This window comes from Mytilus trossulus, chromosome 8 (genome assembly GCF_036588685.1).
Source record: "Mytilus trossulus isolate FHL-02 chromosome 8, PNRI_Mtr1.1.1.hap1, whole genome shotgun sequence".
Taxonomy (NCBI): domain Eukaryota; kingdom Metazoa; phylum Mollusca; class Bivalvia; order Mytilida; family Mytilidae; genus Mytilus; species Mytilus trossulus.
The window spans coordinates 74,326,640-74,345,322 of record NC_086380.1 but is presented as its reverse complement, the minus strand read 5'-3'; the positions used below and the strand labels follow the sequence as shown (position 1 = coordinate 74,345,322).

The 18,683-nt window shown below is 31.2% G+C and overlaps 1 protein-coding gene across 1 annotated transcript; it reads right to left on the bottom strand.

Moving 5' to 3' along the window:
- Positions 1–18,683, bottom strand: LOC134727977 (deleted in malignant brain tumors 1 protein-like). Its single transcript, XM_063592374.1, has 16 exons — positions 18,667–18,683; positions 18,168–18,319; positions 17,371–17,521; positions 16,895–17,064; positions 16,377–16,533; positions 9,685–9,857; positions 8,937–9,078; positions 8,162–8,349; positions 6,925–7,069; positions 6,380–6,537; positions 5,472–5,616; positions 4,705–4,868; positions 3,457–3,623; positions 2,822–2,963; positions 2,040–2,245; positions 1–150 (listed from the first exon to the last, which is right to left on the bottom strand). The coding sequence occupies exons 1-16, from the start codon at positions 18,681–18,683 to the stop codon at positions 1–3; spliced, it is 2,427 nt and encodes an 808-aa protein (XP_063448444.1).

Here is an 18,683-nt window from a genome sequence, read left to right as displayed (position 1 = left end):
TTAGTCTTCCGTTGTCATTATACTTTCAGATAAAACATTCACATTTCTTCTTGTCTTTACCATTTTACATTCTAAAGGTATTGTCCAATTTTGCCCACCGGTAGAACTGTACGTTATATTGTTGTCATATGTTATGTAACCGTTTGAAATCTGTAAAAATGAAAGAAAAAAAACATCGTAAATATGAATTTGGATAGATGAAATATAGACAGACGTCGATTCTTTGACTCAAAACGCCTAAAATATGTAGTGTTCACCCAAGTTGTTGTTTAACCATTTGTTTGATTTGATTTCTCCAAAAACGGTAAACAAATAAGCATAAATGACTTATTTGTTTAGAAAAAGTTTAATTCTGAAGCTAAGAATAGATTCATACACATTATTTAGCAGATAACAATTGTATCGATGCAACAGTATCAGGTAACAATATATTTTCGTTTTTGGTAAGGCTTAAGTGCGTAGAAAGCCCAAGTTTGTAAGACAACATCATATATCCTTTGGTTAGGCTTTAGCCATTTTGTATGAAGTCATGAATTTGAACTATGCATTATGAATGTATTATGCAAGTAAAAACTTTTATAAAGTAATCGCTACCCGTTGAGAGATATATACTAAAAAATGTATGTGTGGTCTTTGTGCATTGTTTATTCATATGACACATTGCTTATTCTGAAAATTGTTCAAACACTACGCATGCCATGTACTTTATACAATATGAACCATAGCTAAAAGTGTGTGTGGACAGCAAAATTGAACCCACGGCCCTACAAATTTGAAAAAAATAGCAAAGTGTTTAAATTGAAATATATCTATTTACTCTCACGAATGCACGTGCTGTTGTCATAAACAAACCATCCCTGGTTTTTTTTCGAAAACCATAAAAGCATTCACGAATAACAATTCATGCAATATAACGGACGTGGAAAGGTAACACCTGGCAACCGAAACCTTCGTTTTGAAGCCCAGGTGGTCGTGTGGTCTAGCGGGGCTGCTAATAAATTTTAAAACCATTTTGTTAAATGCAACTGACAACAGTATGATGCAAAACATGTGTTAGACGAACGGAGGGACGAAAATAAGATAAATTCAATCTGCCGACTACTCTATGTTGTGACCTTAAAATTAAAGAACCCTAGAGAGCACGCTCACAAACCCCGCGTCTCCATATTGTTACAGGAGAAAAAACATAACTGTTAGAAAAAAAAATGTGTAAAGAAAAAAAATTCTGTCCGGTTTTGCAGTTTCAGAGAAGTGGCGATGACAAACTGTTACGGTAGTCAATGTAAGCAAATACGTTCAAAGGGGTGTACCTGCTTGAAAAAAAAAATTAAATCATAATTGCCTGTCACATCTGCATCGTATGTCCTTATTATAAAAAAGTTTCATGCAATTCTGTTGAGTGGTTTCAGAGGAGTTGGGATGACAAACTATAGCAGTAGTATATTGAGGCAAATATGTCCAAAAATATGAAAAAGGCGAATCTCCTAGAAACAAAATTGAATCGTAATTTCCTGTCCATATGCACATCGAACATGGTTTAATGAAATTATGTTGTGTGGTTTGAGAGGAGTTGCAATGACAAGAATAGGACCTACGGGCCGACTGACAGACTGACAGACGTACGGACGGACAGACAGACAGATGGACGGGTCCAAAATACCCTCCGCAACTTCGTGGGATATTATTACAAATATTTTAATAGTAGTTGATATAGCTTACTGATTGGATGAAGCGTTACTTTTAAAATTGTTGGAAATCATTAAATGAAAAAAAGAGGCAAAATACACTTAAGGGACATTCAAACTCATAGTTTGAAATGAACATGATACCGTGACACCGCCAAGGCAAACACAAGACCAATAGACTAACAAAAGTACACAAAGCACAACATATGAAACTAAATAATGAACAAAAATGTATAACTTTTTATATAAGCTTTGACTTTTAAACATTTTGGCCACGAGCATCACTGAAGAGACATGTATTGTCGAAATACGCATCTGGTGCAAGAAAATTGGTGCCGTTAATTTTATTATTACCCTTTGTGTTGACCCACATCCTGTGTATTGCTGTCCAAACAGGAGCAAATCTCCGATGATCTGACCGTAACAGTCAGGTCTGTTTGATAAAACAATGTCTGAATAGTTTAATTGTTGATGAACCATTTGTAGTAATGTTATATTGATAGCTGCACCCCATCTGTCTGGTTCACAATTAACGGTTACTGCATCTCTTAAGGAAAAAGCTGTAAATAGCCAAATAACAAAATTAAATGCTGCAAATAGTCAAAGTACAAATGTCGTTATGTACGAGAAACGAATTAGTAAAATCATACATATCAATTTTATTTTTTATATTCATTTAATCTAAACTTGCTATGAATTCATTTAGGAGCTTGCATATACTGTACCCATACTTGACAGATCTGAATAAACTATAAATAATAAAGGTATATTAACAGATCTTTCTATCTAAATCCACTATTAAACCCCAATCGTAACAGAGATAATGTTTTGTTATTTTAAAAAGATTTGAAAATTTTATCAAAATGATAAACAACAACATAATACAAAACTAGCCGACAGGTCGATAATGTTACCAACATTGCACTAGCTTTCATAGATATTTGCATTTATCAATTGATTGCTGGTAATCTCATAGATCGAAAATAAACTGACAACGCCATGACTAAAACAGACAAATCATAGTACAGAAGACACAACATAGAAAACTTAAGACTAAGCAATACAAAACCCACCAAAATCTGGGGGATGATCTCGGGTGCTCCGGAAAGGGAATCACGTATAAAGAATCTACTCACGTGACCAATGTAGTTTGAATCCTCTAGCATTGCCTTGTCCATTAGTTTTAAACCTAATCCAAAATTCATCCGAAACAGCGGCAGCTATATACGATGATGTCGAATAGTAACCAAGTTCTGTTCCAAATGGCTGACTTCGTATCTACGAAAAACTTTTCCGTTAAAATGGTTTGAAAATTTACATTCAGGTTTAACATTGAAGCCTTATTCAATAAACAGTTATTGTCGTTTAATTTTGTACACATTCAAAAAAGATACAGTCATATGCATTTCCCGATTATTTTCCATATTTCGAAATTTGTTTTAAAGAGTCAGCCTGAGCTCCGATTACGATAAGAACTTATAGAAAATGGAAGTTGAAGCTTTGTCTCTCTAAAGACTTCCTTGATATGAGTGGCACAGTATATGTTTACACTGTAGTATATTTTACATGTATAGCTAACAAACAAATTCATGCTTCGTTCAGGACTTAACCTTAATGTTTTAAATTACAACACTGTGAGATATGCCTTGCTCGCTGCATTGCAGGACCATATAGGTGGCCTTCGACAGTTTTCTGCTATTAAGTCGGGTTGATTTCTCTTTTACATATTCCTAATTTTCATTCCCAATTTATTGTACAATTTTTACAATACCTCAAGAAAATCCCCGTTGTCAGCCATCTGTAATACATCTGTAACCAATGAATAAAGTCCAGGTGGAGGCTTTATAATATAAAGACAGTCCGTATTGGCATTGTATGGTCCAGGATAGTTAGCTGATGTTATGCTTCCTGTAGACGTCCTGTATTCTTTAATACAATCTGAAATTGCAGACACTATGACTTAATATTGAGTCGGATTGTTCGTTTTGATAACTGTTAATAAAACATTATTTAAAAAATGAAACATCATCACAATGTAGATACAAAGACTATATTTCTTCGGAAAACTTCTGGACTTTAAGTTTCGCATCTGCAATGCTGAATTGTATCCTTTTGATCCTTTTTCGATCAGTTAAAACAGTTTTATCAACAATGCTTGACAAAAGAGTCAATGTGCTATATAAGATAAGATACATGTGAATACTTTATGTATTATGAGTTTAAATGAGCTCTCTAATTCAAACTGTTTAAAAAAAATTTCAAAATGATGCATTTTGAAAACCAAAAGCTCCTTTGGATAGAGTGTATGCAACTTCATATTTAACATCAACGCATTCTTATTCTTTTGTCTTTCCTTTTCTAGTGAAATATTTGGGGGGAAAATTGTGTTAAAATTATTTGAATTTGTAATTAGATGTTTAAAAAATCATATGTATTTTTCATAAGAAATCAGTGTATTTTTAATCGCTTAATCCATGTTATTATCATGTTGCATTTGCTAAGAGATAAAGCAAAAACAAACAAGTTATATACTTGTTCTAAATGCCATCTTTTATTTAATGGAAGTATAGCATTCGTTTTCTTTTTTCTTCCAAAGTTGATGCTAAAGTTTTATACAAGATATCGTTTCTTTTTTTTATATAAATCAAAATAGTTAGCCAGTTCCCTTTGTGACTGAATATCGAAAATATATTATGTTAGGATTCGTGTTGAAAATTATTTTATTATTCTCTTAAGTGTATTGTATTTTCTATTGTCTTGCGTAAATATTCACCTAGGTATATTATGTGTCAATTGTTTCCCCTTTTAGTGTCATTTCTCTCAATCTGGGTCTTAAAACGACAACTTGTTATTAAAAAAGCTTTAAAGCAACGTTTCAGTTTATTCAGTTGTCATTCGAATTATTTGTTATCACCTCTAACTTATTACTAGGTCAAACGTATACGGTTGCCAAGATAATTACTCTAACACTTCAACAGATGTGTATTTCAACACGAATACAAGGTGCTTATTAACTTACCAAAACACCTGAGATGAGCATACCGGTGATTACAATTAGCAGTTTTTGTATATGTGCATTGTGATATATGCTCCTCCCATCCATTGCAGTGTATCTGGTCAATACCAAAAGGAGCCGAGTGAAGTTCCATAGTAGGCAGATGGTAAAAGTACGGTAATGTGTTGCTGAATCAAAAGATACTTAAATATATTTTGTTTTGTTATTTTCTCTATTGATATACTTCGACAAATAAACAATTTTCATATTTAAAATGGGTACTTTAAGTACAGTAGTATATCTGTTCCGCCAAATATAAAGCATTACCAGGCATTTTTTTCTGCTTTTACTAGTCATATTCCTTGCATGCATCTGTTCCGTTGAAAACAAAGTCAGATAATACTTTCAATCCCATTGACCATCTAAACACACCTTATTAAATCTCTATTTATTAAGGCAATACGATATATTAGATGTTCTTTTCATTTCAACAGTAAACTTATTACTTCTTTATCCCTTTTTTTTTAAAAGTGACAAGATGAACCCCTGTTTGAGTGTTTATGAATTCTCAGGATAAGGGGGTTCCGTGTGTGATGTAAGGATTTATCGATAAAAAAAATGTTTAGATTACAATCATCATGGTAGCAAAGTGTAATACAGAAAACGGACTCAAAAATAAAAAAAGCTGAAATCCAAAACCACCGACAAAATAAAACGTCTTAACCAACCGTAATAGCTATTTCATACAGAGGCGGTGCACATGTGCTTACTGACTACATATTAACACTTACTGGTATCCCATCATTGAACATAAAACTTTGGCCTCGGCAAATCCAAAGTTTTTATCACATAGACTACCCCATGCTCCACCGTCGAGGATATCAACACGACCTTCGCCTACCGTCTTTCCTCCACTCAGTTTGAGTTCAACTCCATCTTGAATAAATATTTCAAATGTTAATAAGAAGTGCAAAACGAATGATTTCCAACTGTGATCTAAATATCTGTAACTGTTATATCTATTACATTGAGATGCAATCTGACTTGCATCTTATCACTAATTTAGAAAACAATTTAGTATAGAAAATATTTTTAAAATAATCTCAATCCATCACCCAATTCAATAAAGATCCTGAATATTGAAGGCATGGTTAACATAATTGCTATATTAAGTAAACGGTCTTAATTTTTAAATGACAAGTGTTTTTGCCATTCCGTTTCTTCCTCTTGATTTCGACTTTTTATTACCCCTTCTGTATTTAACAACAGTTTGAAATTTCAATTATCAATCTAACGATACGAATAAACTTTACTAAAGATCTCAGCATTGCTAATAAATGTTTCAAATACATTTCGCATGTCAATTGTGTGTGTAATATTTTGTATTTGACAAAAAACATTTAGACACGCAGGGTAAATACAATTGAAAAGGTCGAATTCATGATGAATTTTAATGCAAACTAGCATAAAAATCTATGGATGTGTAAACCATTTTGAATAAAGTATAACATATACTTTTAATCAAGTACACAGAAGTTCATGTAGCTTGTTGTTCGGTGTGAGCCAAGGCTCCGTGTTGAAGGCCGTACTTTAATCTATAATAGTTTACTTTTTAAATTTTTTTTGGATGGAGAGTGTCTCATTGGCACTCACACCACATCTTCCTATATCTACATTATATAAATATCATATATCGTACCTGTACAATCAATTCCGACAACGCTGTCAGTGCACACTGTTTTGTCAAAGTCCCCTTTACACTGCCCAAGATCTGTTTCATTTCCATTACATCGAATACTACCAATCAAAACTGCAGAGGAGTTCCGGGGTAACGAAAAGGAACGTCCACTTATATTTCTTAAATTACATTAGAGATGTGTAATTTAATGCAATTCAATTAACCAGAACAAATACTACTGATATCGCACAATTGTGTTATTTCATTATATGACACATATTGTCTATATCAACCTATTAGATACTGATTGTTGCTTTTACATCCATAACTATTTAATAGATGATTTCAAATAGCACTGCTGATTTATTACGTTTAATTTAAAGTAAAGTATCACTTTGGAAATGTTAATAATTCTGGAGTTCATAAACATTTTGTTCTAACTTGCTTCACATAATGGTATAGGTAAAGCCTTGAATTAGAATGTATATGCATGTGTTTTGTCGATATCTGAGAAATTTGCAATCATACCAGAATGTTTAAAACACTGTAATGGTTAAATTACTCACCTAAATCCAAGCATCCGACAAACAACAGCGGTATTTTTAGAATTCCAGAATGAATCACATATAGTTCCCCATTTGTTGTTCACATTTAGGGTCAGTTTACCAATACCATGTGTTGTACCATCAACAAGTTTAATATTGGTTCGTCCTAGATATAGATAAGAACATCATTATAAGGAAAGAAAACTATTCAATACTAGCGTATAAAAAAGGAAATCACTCTATTCTTAATTTATTATGTTATTAATATGAAATGGGAGACACATGTTGCTTACAATCCCACTTTATATTGATACGGATTCATGTTCGGTCCTAATATTTAAAATCGTATAATAAAAAAGCAATAAATAAGGTTGTTAGATTCGATGTATGCCTTTTTGTGCTTCCTTGTTGAATATTTTCATATTGATTAAGATTAAAACAGAGTGTTGAATGCGGTCCCCCCTTTTTTCACACATTTACCGATTGTGTGTGTTTGTTTTCTTAAAACAGGCACCGTTTTTATCAAAATGAAATTTGATGAGACTGTCGTACAAGTGAGTGGTTTAGCTAGCTTTAAAACCACGTAAAAAAAATCAGATCACAAAATTAATGAACTCCATGGAAAAAACTAAACGCAAAGTGCATAATCAAATTGCAAAATTAAACGATAAAACACACCAAAGGAATGGACAACAACTGTCATATTCATATTCAATAAACCATTTTCTACATAAAAAAAAATGCTTGTTCTAAGTCAGGAGTATGACAGACCTTATCCATCAGTTTGATGTGTTCGAGCTTTTGATTTGCCATTTGATTAGAGACTTTCCATTTATAATTTTCCTCGGAGTTCAGTACTTTTGTGATTTTCTTTGTATGATTCAATTGTCATGATTTGTAATACTACTAAGCCTGAGTTAGATTCCATTTATAATCATTTTTTCTAAAGTACAAAGCAATAGCGTGGATTGTTTTACAACTATTTAAATAAAATATCATACAAAGTACGTGATGTTAGGGAACTTATTTAATCAAGAATAACATGTTTTATTTTCATCTACTTTTGCATAATTTGTGTAGAGAAAAACAGAAACAGACAATGTGACTTAGATGGAGAGTTGTCTCATTGGCGCTCATACCACATATTCCTATATCTAGTGATTTCAATATTTAGAGCCGAATTGACCTTTTGAAAGGTGGATTGCAAAGTGTTAAGATTTTTTTTTTCATTTCTTAATATACATGAGTATTTGTATACCTATAGAAGTAGGTGCGCATTTAACACCTATGTCGTGTGAATGTGGACATTCGTCTCTTCCCCATGGCTTATGTAAATTACAATATAAAATATTTTCTTCTTCTCCGGTGCACTGTGGTTCCAACTTAAAAGATGTACCATTCCCAGGCCCAAACCAGGAGTCCTTATACAAAGTTGCTGAATTACTCCTGTTGATAAGATAAGTTTGAAGTTTAAAATCATAATATACACGTAGCTTGCCTTTATAGCTTGGTTTTCGGTGCGAGCCAAGGCTCTGTTTTGAAAGCCGTACCTTGACCCGAAATGGTTTACTTTGATAAATTGTCACGTGTATGGAGAGTTGTCTTACTTGCACTCATAGTACATTTTCCTATACCTATGATAAATATGTTTAGCTTTTTCTACATATCATATCATTAAAGAGGACGGTTAATGTTTTTTTTCACGTTTTAGTAATGGAGATTGTAAGATTTTGTTCATATCAGAATAATTCTACGACATCGTTAACAATTTTTTTTTCTCACTGTATGCATTTTGTTTTTTGTTCTACTGTTTAATCTTGTATTGTTTTGCTCGACTTCATCTTTTGTCTATTTTTTTTGTTCTATAAAGTCCATTTTTTTAATGTGTGTGTATACGTCAATATATATATTTACGTGTATGCAGTAAAATATAAAACAGAAATGGCATTCAAAGACTCCATTTATACATTACAATATTGTATTTATTTATACACAACCCATAAGTTAAACAGTGTTCGAAATGTAAAACTTACCAATAGCCTAAACTTTTACAAAGTACCGTAGCAGCTTCTGTGTTTACGTTCTGATCACATATACTTCCTTGCTCGCCAAAGCTGTTTGTCAAGAACGTGCCTTCCGTCAAACTTTTCCCAGTTAATGAAGATGTTGATTTAACTTTGGGAATACAAATAAATAGTTGTACAATTTTAAACTGTCAAAACTTATAAACAAAGTTCACTTCCATCTTGTAGATTAGATGAAATAAAAATGATGTTACTCTCGTATGCCTTTATGATGAATTAAGAACGTATCAAAGTTACAATTTCCTATCCGACCTCTATTTGTCTAATCCAACAAGATGCCTTAGAATTATCACCGAGTGTTTTATGTTTACGAGCAACACAATGAAAGCCACATGTGTATCATGATCTGGTTACCTGTCGAGCACACCAGCGCACATCCTTAATTGAATGTGAAGATCGTGTTCTTTACACTTTAGATCGATATGATAAGTTTGTAGACTTTTATTTGTCTTCTTATTGTCTTTTTTCGGTTGTTGTGTTCTATGGTATAGGTTTGTCGATTATTTTCGAGTTGACAATCTGTTCGACATGTTCTACTCTTCTTTTCAAAATCTGCATTTTCTTGACTTCAAGTATGAGTTCAAAAACAAAATAATACTCAAAATAAGTATATTGAATTTTTTGATGAAATTTTCTGATATCAATGAAAAAACTGAGATTTCTAAAACAAAATGTATAGATTCAAATGTATACTTACTCATACACGATATGCCAACATCCTGTGTGTGGTCACACTGTGGAGGTCCTCCCTGTTTCATGTGACAGTGTAGCAAATCTATTTCTGTACCAGCACAACTTACATTTGAAAACGTTGCCAATCCTTGTCCATTACCAAAATAACTATTATGGAAAACTTTTCCCACAATATGACTGCGAAAAAGAGCAAAGGGAATCCATTTATCATCAAAAAATTCACAGGTATAAATTTTGATTACTTGTATCAGCAATGTCAAGATACATAGCAGGAATTTCTGAACGAAATGTAAAAGAAACATTTTAACATATTTCAATATAATCTGCGCCTCTCGTTACCATGTTTAAAAATAAATTCCTAAATGTGATGCTCGAGAATTAACCTTGATCAGTCACTCAGAAACAAAGATAGACTAGTCAATAATAAAAAAGGGATCTGTTAGTGACAGGAATGAACTTGCGTGGCAGACAAGTTCCCCTGCACTCTCAAAATCCCCGAAATCCAGGCATTTTACAACCAGATACCATCAGAATTATAGTGAAAAATGTGCCGATTTCAGCTGATGATGGTCAAATACATAGAGCCCTTACATTACAAGGTTGTGACATATAGAGTCTTAATAGAAAACGGTTAAGGGTAAAAGGCAAAATCACCAACTGTCAAACTGGAGACAGAATTATTATTAGTAAGTTGTTAGACAAACCTATAGCTAGAAGTTTACAAATAGGCAAATACATGGCCATAGTAATGCATAGTGGGCAACCTGAATTTGAAAACAGAGGCTCTTACAGTGATGGCAATACAAAACCATGCTATAAATGCTTGCAAGTGGGTCATTTTGTGTATGACTGCCCAAATGATTGGGTGTGTAGAAAATGCAAATTACCAGGCCACAAAATGATGGATTGTCCTAATGCATTCCAAATAGTAAGCAACAAAGAACAAATAGTGACCACAGATGAATCTGTTACAGTAGATGATTCTCAGTCAACTGAACAGACTGAGAAACTAAACCCAAAAACAAATGTGGCAAACAAACCAAAAGGTAGAAATACAAAAACAACAGACACTAGTTCAAACAATGCAAATAAGACAAATTCAGCAAAACCAGGAAAGGTAAAGGCTAGTATGAATGAGACAAGTTCAAGCAATTCTGACAAAGCACAATCATATATAGACAAATTTATGAACACACCGCAAAGTCAACGCAGGAATCTGTCTCAACATCATACCCCGCCTACACCCCCAGAGAACTTACATGACAGAACTACTGGTAATAATGGCCCCAAGAAGGCCAAAGCTTAATAATTGTAGTCATATAGACAATGTAAAATATTTTAATGTAAATATTATAGTACAATGATCTTTTATCTATATACATGTATAATATAAACCCAAAAAAAAATTAAAATGAATACTAAAAAAAGTTTTCAGCTCTTTATAAGAGTTAACTTCAATGTGTTGATGTTGTTGATTGTGAAGTTGACTATTGGTCATAAATGCAACTCATGTGCATGTTTTTATAAATGCAAACTCAAAACCTTTATTCTATTTAAGGCTTTGCTAAGCTATAACAAAAGATATATAAAGTGTGAGATGAGTGAGATGTATATGTCAAGAAGAAATATATTACCAACTATTTTTGATTTCAATGAAGTATCTCATGAAATGCATGTATGCACGATGTGCATTATTGCTTTAATATTATTTACAACTATTGTGTTTACTATTGGTCAATCGCTGAAAAAAATCGAACAGCGAATATTTATTTATATAATTATCATACTACTAGTAAGTGGGTTTTTATCTGCGCTATTTTTAGCGCAAGTATACACATGCTGTGTGCTATTAATAGTAAATGAACGATTGTTGACATTAAGTAGAACACTGAATACAATATTAATATTCAATTTTTCACTGTTTAGAATGTATAAATACTTACCTCAATGTCAGCGTATTCATCCATACAGATTATACTGTATTTGTAGTTCAATAAAATATATTTTTGAAGCATATTTGAATGTTGCGGTACATGTAATAAATCCACGATATGCACTATTGAATATTCCTTTAAACTTCCTAATAGATACAAGTAAAATATCTTGCGAACAGTTTACTTTTTTAGTAAGCATAGCCAACACAATTTTAAAAGCAAACGATGTAGTTGACATACGTTATTATCCTAAATTTGTTTACATTCTCCATTTCACTTTTTCAAATAAAAGTATGCACACACATAATGTGAATAAGACACGCATATCAACCAGATATATCCATTCAAATAGTCATTGTAAGGCTGTAACAAATCACACGTGGATGTTGATTATTTCAGTGTCAATTTTATTGTCTATTGATTTTTACAAAACAAGGTCAAAGCAGGCCGGTAAATTAAATGCCGAATTCACAGGTAGCGTGTTTTATTTGCTACCTGTAATTTTAGGTAGCTTGATGAATTGTACTTTTTATGTTTATAGAAGTAGAGTGATATGCATTGTTGATTTCTATATGATTGTTATAAACATGTGTTTTAATTGTATTGTTTGCAGGCAAGGACAGTTTTGTGAGGAAGTAGTAAAATTATATGAAAATATACTTTGAAATGGCATCTAAATTTCTAATAAACTTAAGTAGTTTAAATGTAAATGGTACTAAAAATAAAGTTAAAAGAGACAGAGTAATTGAATGGATTAAATGTCAAAATACTTCTATCTGTTTTCTACAAGAAACTCATTTTAATGAAAACATAGAAACAGAAATAAGAAATAATTCAAATTTTGATATATTTTGCAGTCACGGAACGACCTCTAGTAGGGGTGTGGCTATTCTCATTAAAAAGTCACTGAATAATAAGTTGATAAATAAACATAACGATGTAGATGGACGATTAATTCTTTTAAATGTAGAAATTGATGAAAGCGTTTTTACACTAATGTGTATATATGCACCTAATTGTAAAAGTAATAGAAATATATTTTTCAAAAAAGTAAATAATACATTAAAAGAACAAGGGATAGGAATTACGATAATGGGGGGAGATTTCAATGATACGATGAAAGCGATAGACAGGAAAAATGCTCGTTCAGAGGTAAAAAATATCCAATCAGTAAATAGTTTAAAATCTTTAATAAAAACAAATAATTTAACAGACCTTTGGAGATATTCAAATAAAAATAAACAACAATATACTTGGCGAAGAAAAGATAAATCACAGGCAAGTAGGATTGATATGATTCTGATAGGTTCAGATTTCATACCACTAGTAGAATGTTGTAAAATTAAACCTGCAGTTATTGATTCTACGGATCATCAAAGTGTTTTTATGAAGTTTAGAACAGGTGCATCAGAAAAGGGTAGGGGGTACTGGAAAATAAATAATTCTATATTAGAAGATAATGACTACATACAATTAGTTAATCAAGAAATGGAAAGCTGCTTTATGGGTAATCGTAATTTAAAAAACCTTGGTTTAGCATGGGATATATTTAAAATAAAGATAAGGGAGGCAACTATAGCTTATTGTAAATCTAAAGCAAAATTTAAAAGAGAAAACTTACGAACTCTTGAAAAAATATTAGAAAGAAAATTGAAAATAAGAGATGAACAAGAATCTGAGAATAACGTTTTAGATAAAGATATTGAAGAACTTGAAAATAATATTGCCAAAATTTATGAACAAAAGGCTAAAGGTGCTCAAATAAGATCACGAGAGAAATGGGTTGAATTTGGGGAAAAAAATAACTCGTACTTTTTAGGTTTAGAAAAACAGAGACAGGTAAAAAAGTCAATCAATAAATTAAAAGGGGAAAATGGTGAGATTTTAACGGATCAAAGTGATATACTTAGTAATATTAGAGAATACTATAAAAAGTTATATTCGACGCAAAACCCTGATAAAACATCAAGCGACAAATATATATTTGAGACAAAACTCGATAAAGAAATGGATAAAAATGATAAATCAATTTGCGATGGGGATATTACAGTAGAAGAATGCTCAGATGCTATTTATAAAATGAAACTTAATAAATCCCCTGGATTAGACGGTTTAACCGTTGAATTTTATAGAAAATTTTGGGATAACTTAAAGTTCATAGTAGTAAACATTCTTAATATTGGATACAAAGATCAAACACTTACATATTCACAGCGTACAAGTGTATTAACGCTATTATTTAAAAAAGGTGATCCATTGTCACTAGATAATTACCGTCCTATTTCTCTTTTAAATATTGACATGAAACTTCTATCGTACGCTCTAGCACAACGATTGAAAAAAATCTTACCAAAACTGATTAAAGAAGATCAGACTGGATATGTTAAAAATAGATTTATTGGTTTTAATCTTAGACAGATACAAGATATTATAGATTTTACTGATTTATACAAAATTGAGGGGGCTATAGTCTTTGTTGATTTTTCTAAAGCATTTGACTCTCTAGAATGGAATTTTATGTTTTCAGTTTTAAAACATTTTGGATTTAATGAATCTTTTATAAGATGGGTTAAGACTTTATATAGTGATATTCAAACATGTGTAATGAATAATGGTTGGATATCTGAGGTCTTTAAAAACACAAGAGGTATACGTCAAGGGTGTCCTTTATCTGCATTATTATTTGTTTTATCTGTGGAAATTATGGCTTCCAGATTAAGAAGCAATACTGATTTTAAAGGTATCAGAGTCAAATTAGATTGCAAAAATCATACTATAAAAATTTCGCAACTGGCAGATGATACTACTTTATTTTGTTGTTCTAAATATGATGTTCAAGTAGCTATGAATGAAATTGAAATTTTTGGTTCTTATTCAGGGCTGAAATTAAACAGAAACAAAACAGAGGGGTTATGGGTAGGAAAACTTAAATCTTGTAAAGACAAAATTGAGGGAATCAACTGGAGCAATGGTCCAGTTAAGACTCTTGGCATTTACTTTGGGCATTGTACGGAGGAATGTGATAAACTAAATTGGGAAAATAAGATTGAAAAGATGAATAAATTATTTTATTCTTGGCAAAAAAGAAATCTTACTATTTTTGGAAAAATTTTGATAATTAAAACATTAATTGTGCCCATTTTTACTTTTGTGGGATCTGCTTGCAGAGTTCCAGAGAAATTTTTAAAAGAAATAGAAAAAAGTTGTTTTAAATTTATTTGGGATAATAAACCAGATAAAGTAAAAAGAAATTCAATTATTAGTCCATATGAAAAGGGGGGTTTGAATATGATAGATATCAGAAGTTATTTCACCGCTCTAAAAGCTATGTGGGTAAAAAGATTAGTAAATGATTGTGAAGGAAGTTGGACAATTATACCTCAACACTATTTTTATAATTTTGGGTCAAACTGGTTAGTGTTTCAAACAAGCAGTGGGGATAAGACAGACGAAAGCATTGAAAACATCCCAGAATTTTATAAAGATATTATTAAATGTTGGAAATAAACTGGTGGAGGTCTAACAAAAAAACCAGAAACATTTACAGATATAAGAAAACAAATATTATGGAACAATAAATTTATTAAATTTGAAAATAAAGCTATATTTTTAAAATATTGGATTAAAAGCGATCTTATTTATGTAAATGATATCATAGATGAAAAAGGTTGTATTTCTCAAGATATAATTTTAAATAAACTAAAAAATAAATCAAACTGGATGGCTGAGATTAATTTAGTTAAGAAATCTATACCAAAAGACTGGGCAGCAATTTTAAAATCGGAAAATTCTATAAAAAGTATTGTTAATATAAAAAGAAACCAATTTATATTGGATGGTTTACCTATAAAATTAGAAGCATTAACAAATAAACTTGTATATAAGTCTCTGATAAATAAAAAAATTGAACCAGCTATTGGACCCAAAAAATGGCTGCGTATATTTGATATAGATGATGTGTTATATCAAAAATATCTATATAAATTTTTATTCAAATATTTAAAAGAAAATAAACTTAGAATTTTTAGATGGAAATTACTACAACATATTCTACCTACAAAGACACTTTTATGCAGGTGGAAAATTGTAAACAATAGTTCTTGTAATTTTTGTACACAAGAAGAAGATTATGATCACTTCTTTATACTGTGTCCGTATTTAAAACTTTTTTGGAATAAAATAAATGAAGTTTTAAATAACAGTAAAATAACTTTTAAGGTAAAACTAAGACACTTAGTATTTGGATATAAAACTTCTGAAGAAGAATATTTTGACTTAAACTATTTTTTAACAATTGTGGGCTTTTCAATTTATAAAGCCTACTACATATCTGATCAAAAGACAAAAAATGTCAATGTTTACTCAATTTTTCGCAATGAGTTCAATAGAAGAGTATGTTTGAAGGTTAAAAGTAATGTTTTAGCAACTATTAGAAAACATATTACGTGATTAATCGATATTATCTAATATATATATATATATGATGTAAAAAATGTAATATGTATTTTGCAACTAATCACTACCCTGAGTGATTAGTGGATTGTAACAGGGAACATCAGGAGGAGCTTGGACTCTTGAATGATATTGTAACAAGCCAATATTTGAAATAAATATTTATTTATGTTGTTAAAAAAAAAAAAAAAAAAAAAAGGGATCACAACATAATTACCATAACTATAAATGGTCGACGTTACCATAAATATTGTGTTCCTAATTATTTATTTGAAAAATTTTCAAATTTAAAATATAAACAAATGCTTACAGACTGATAGGATGCGGTGACAACAGCTTACAGACATAAGTAGCGTCTGCATCATTAAACTTATCATCACATATAGTCGACCATGTTCCATTTGTCTGGATTTCTAACCGGCCTTCCATTGTATGAGCTCCACCAGTAAGTCGAATATTTTGAGATCCTTTTAAAAATATTCATCATTAAACATTAAAACAAATCATTGCCAACATATTTCATTAATCGCCTTTATTATCTTGAGTTATACGTTCTTTACGTAATCTCGATCGAATATAGTGTATTATTTTTTAAATGTTTAAAAAGCGACTTGTTTTGAAGAAGTATCAAATCAGTTATTGATACCATATAGGTCTTAAGCCATCAACGTTTAAAATATTATAGTTGTTTTTTTATATTGGTTAGTATTTCAAAACAGTCAGGTTTAAGCGCACACATAAATGCCACTTTATTTCTTAATGTTGTCTCTCATTATCCTTTGAATTTGACGAATAACCTGTTTACATTACATATAAATCAATACTCACTGCATGTAACACCAGCCTCTTCATAGTTGGTACAGCTATGCTTACTCCATGCCTGTGTTCTACATATATTTATATCTAGTTCGTTACCATAACAGGATAGATTGTCCAAAAGAATGTTTTTATCACTTGCTCCAAAAAAGGATGCATTTTTTGGTTCTGGAGTAAACGTCCTGAAAAAAATTGATAAAAGTGAAAGGTCAAATGTATTAATGTTCATTTCCAGACTGCATAGGGCTACGAGCTAGATAGCCCACTGTTTCTAAATAACCAAGTACTTTGTGAAAAAATATCATAAACATGTGTATGTTCTTCTCTGTTTGACCCTGAATGCAATAAAATAAAAAAATCACAAGACATAATACAAATGTATTTTTTTCCAATTAAAAGTTTGCTATTGTGAACTGTCGCTGTTGGCAATCTTTAGACTTTAACATGCTTAATGCATTTATTTTATGAAACAATATATTTAAGCATACCCTGGTTGAAATCCAATCATATTACAAATCACAGCTGCCTCTTTGTCTCCAAAGTTGTTGTCGCAAATGGTACCCCACTGTCCATTGTGTTGAACTTCAACACGTCCTTCCCACGGACCACCACCATTCACAAGGCGTACTGGTGTAGACACTAGAAAACAGAAGGCTTACATATCATACTATTATCATTGTTATATGAAGTCTTAAATATTTTTTTTGGTAAAACGTTATACATCTGTTCCGTGCTTAATTATAAGTCAGCAGTGTGCATGGCTCGTCTTACGATCATGATTTGCCATACAAAATGGGTGTGTATCAGATTTAGGTTCGTTCACGACAGACGAATCAAATCGTATTATGATATACAGTAGTTGTCTCATTTGCATTCATACCACATCTTCATATATCTATAGACAAAATATATAGTGTTCATGTTAACAACTGATGTCCCTGATTTACAAATGAAATTGATTGGACAAAAATAAAGGAATACAGTTAAATCAGAAATATAAAGCCGTAGAAAACACTGCAAATATTGTACCATTCTGGGTTTTTGTATGTATTATTGTCAGTTAATTTATAAGTTTCAATATCACTCTTTTACATAAACAGCTCGGAAATTTGGGTATGTGAAAATTACGATTGAAGTACAGTTATTTAGATAACATACATATTTTGTATATCATTTCAATTATATTTTTTGAATGCATCCATCGAAAAAAACATGGTAAATAGCATTGAATAATTTCCAATATCAATTTTAAGAGTACAGATCATTTGAGAACCGAAATAATTACCACATGATATACCAACTGTATTGTTACATGTGTTGGCTTTCCAATTTGGAAGACATCCTGCAATATCATGTTCTGTTCCTGTACATGACAATTGTTCTAACCACACTGGTCCTATAGACTTTCCAAACTTATCATCCAGGAAAACGTCTTTGCTATGAATTTATTACATGTGTAAGGCAAAAACATTGAAACAGAAATATATATAATTCAATTTTTAAAACTATTCTATTCATTCAGTAAAAAATTTTCAATTGAATTTAGCACCTAAATATACCCATCTAAGAAAACAAAACACCATACAGTCTTGTTTGTGTAATTGTGAAGACAAAGGTTTGTCGTGCTTTAAATTATGCTTCCCGTGTGAAATGTGTTAACTTTTGTTTGTCAAATAAACGCTTTTTTGTAACCATTAATTTTTTTGATATACTTTGATACTTCCTGAAAGTTTGTTTATATCCTCTTGATGGTTTTCATATCGGTTTTTTTCTCTCAATATTACATCACATAATTTTTCAT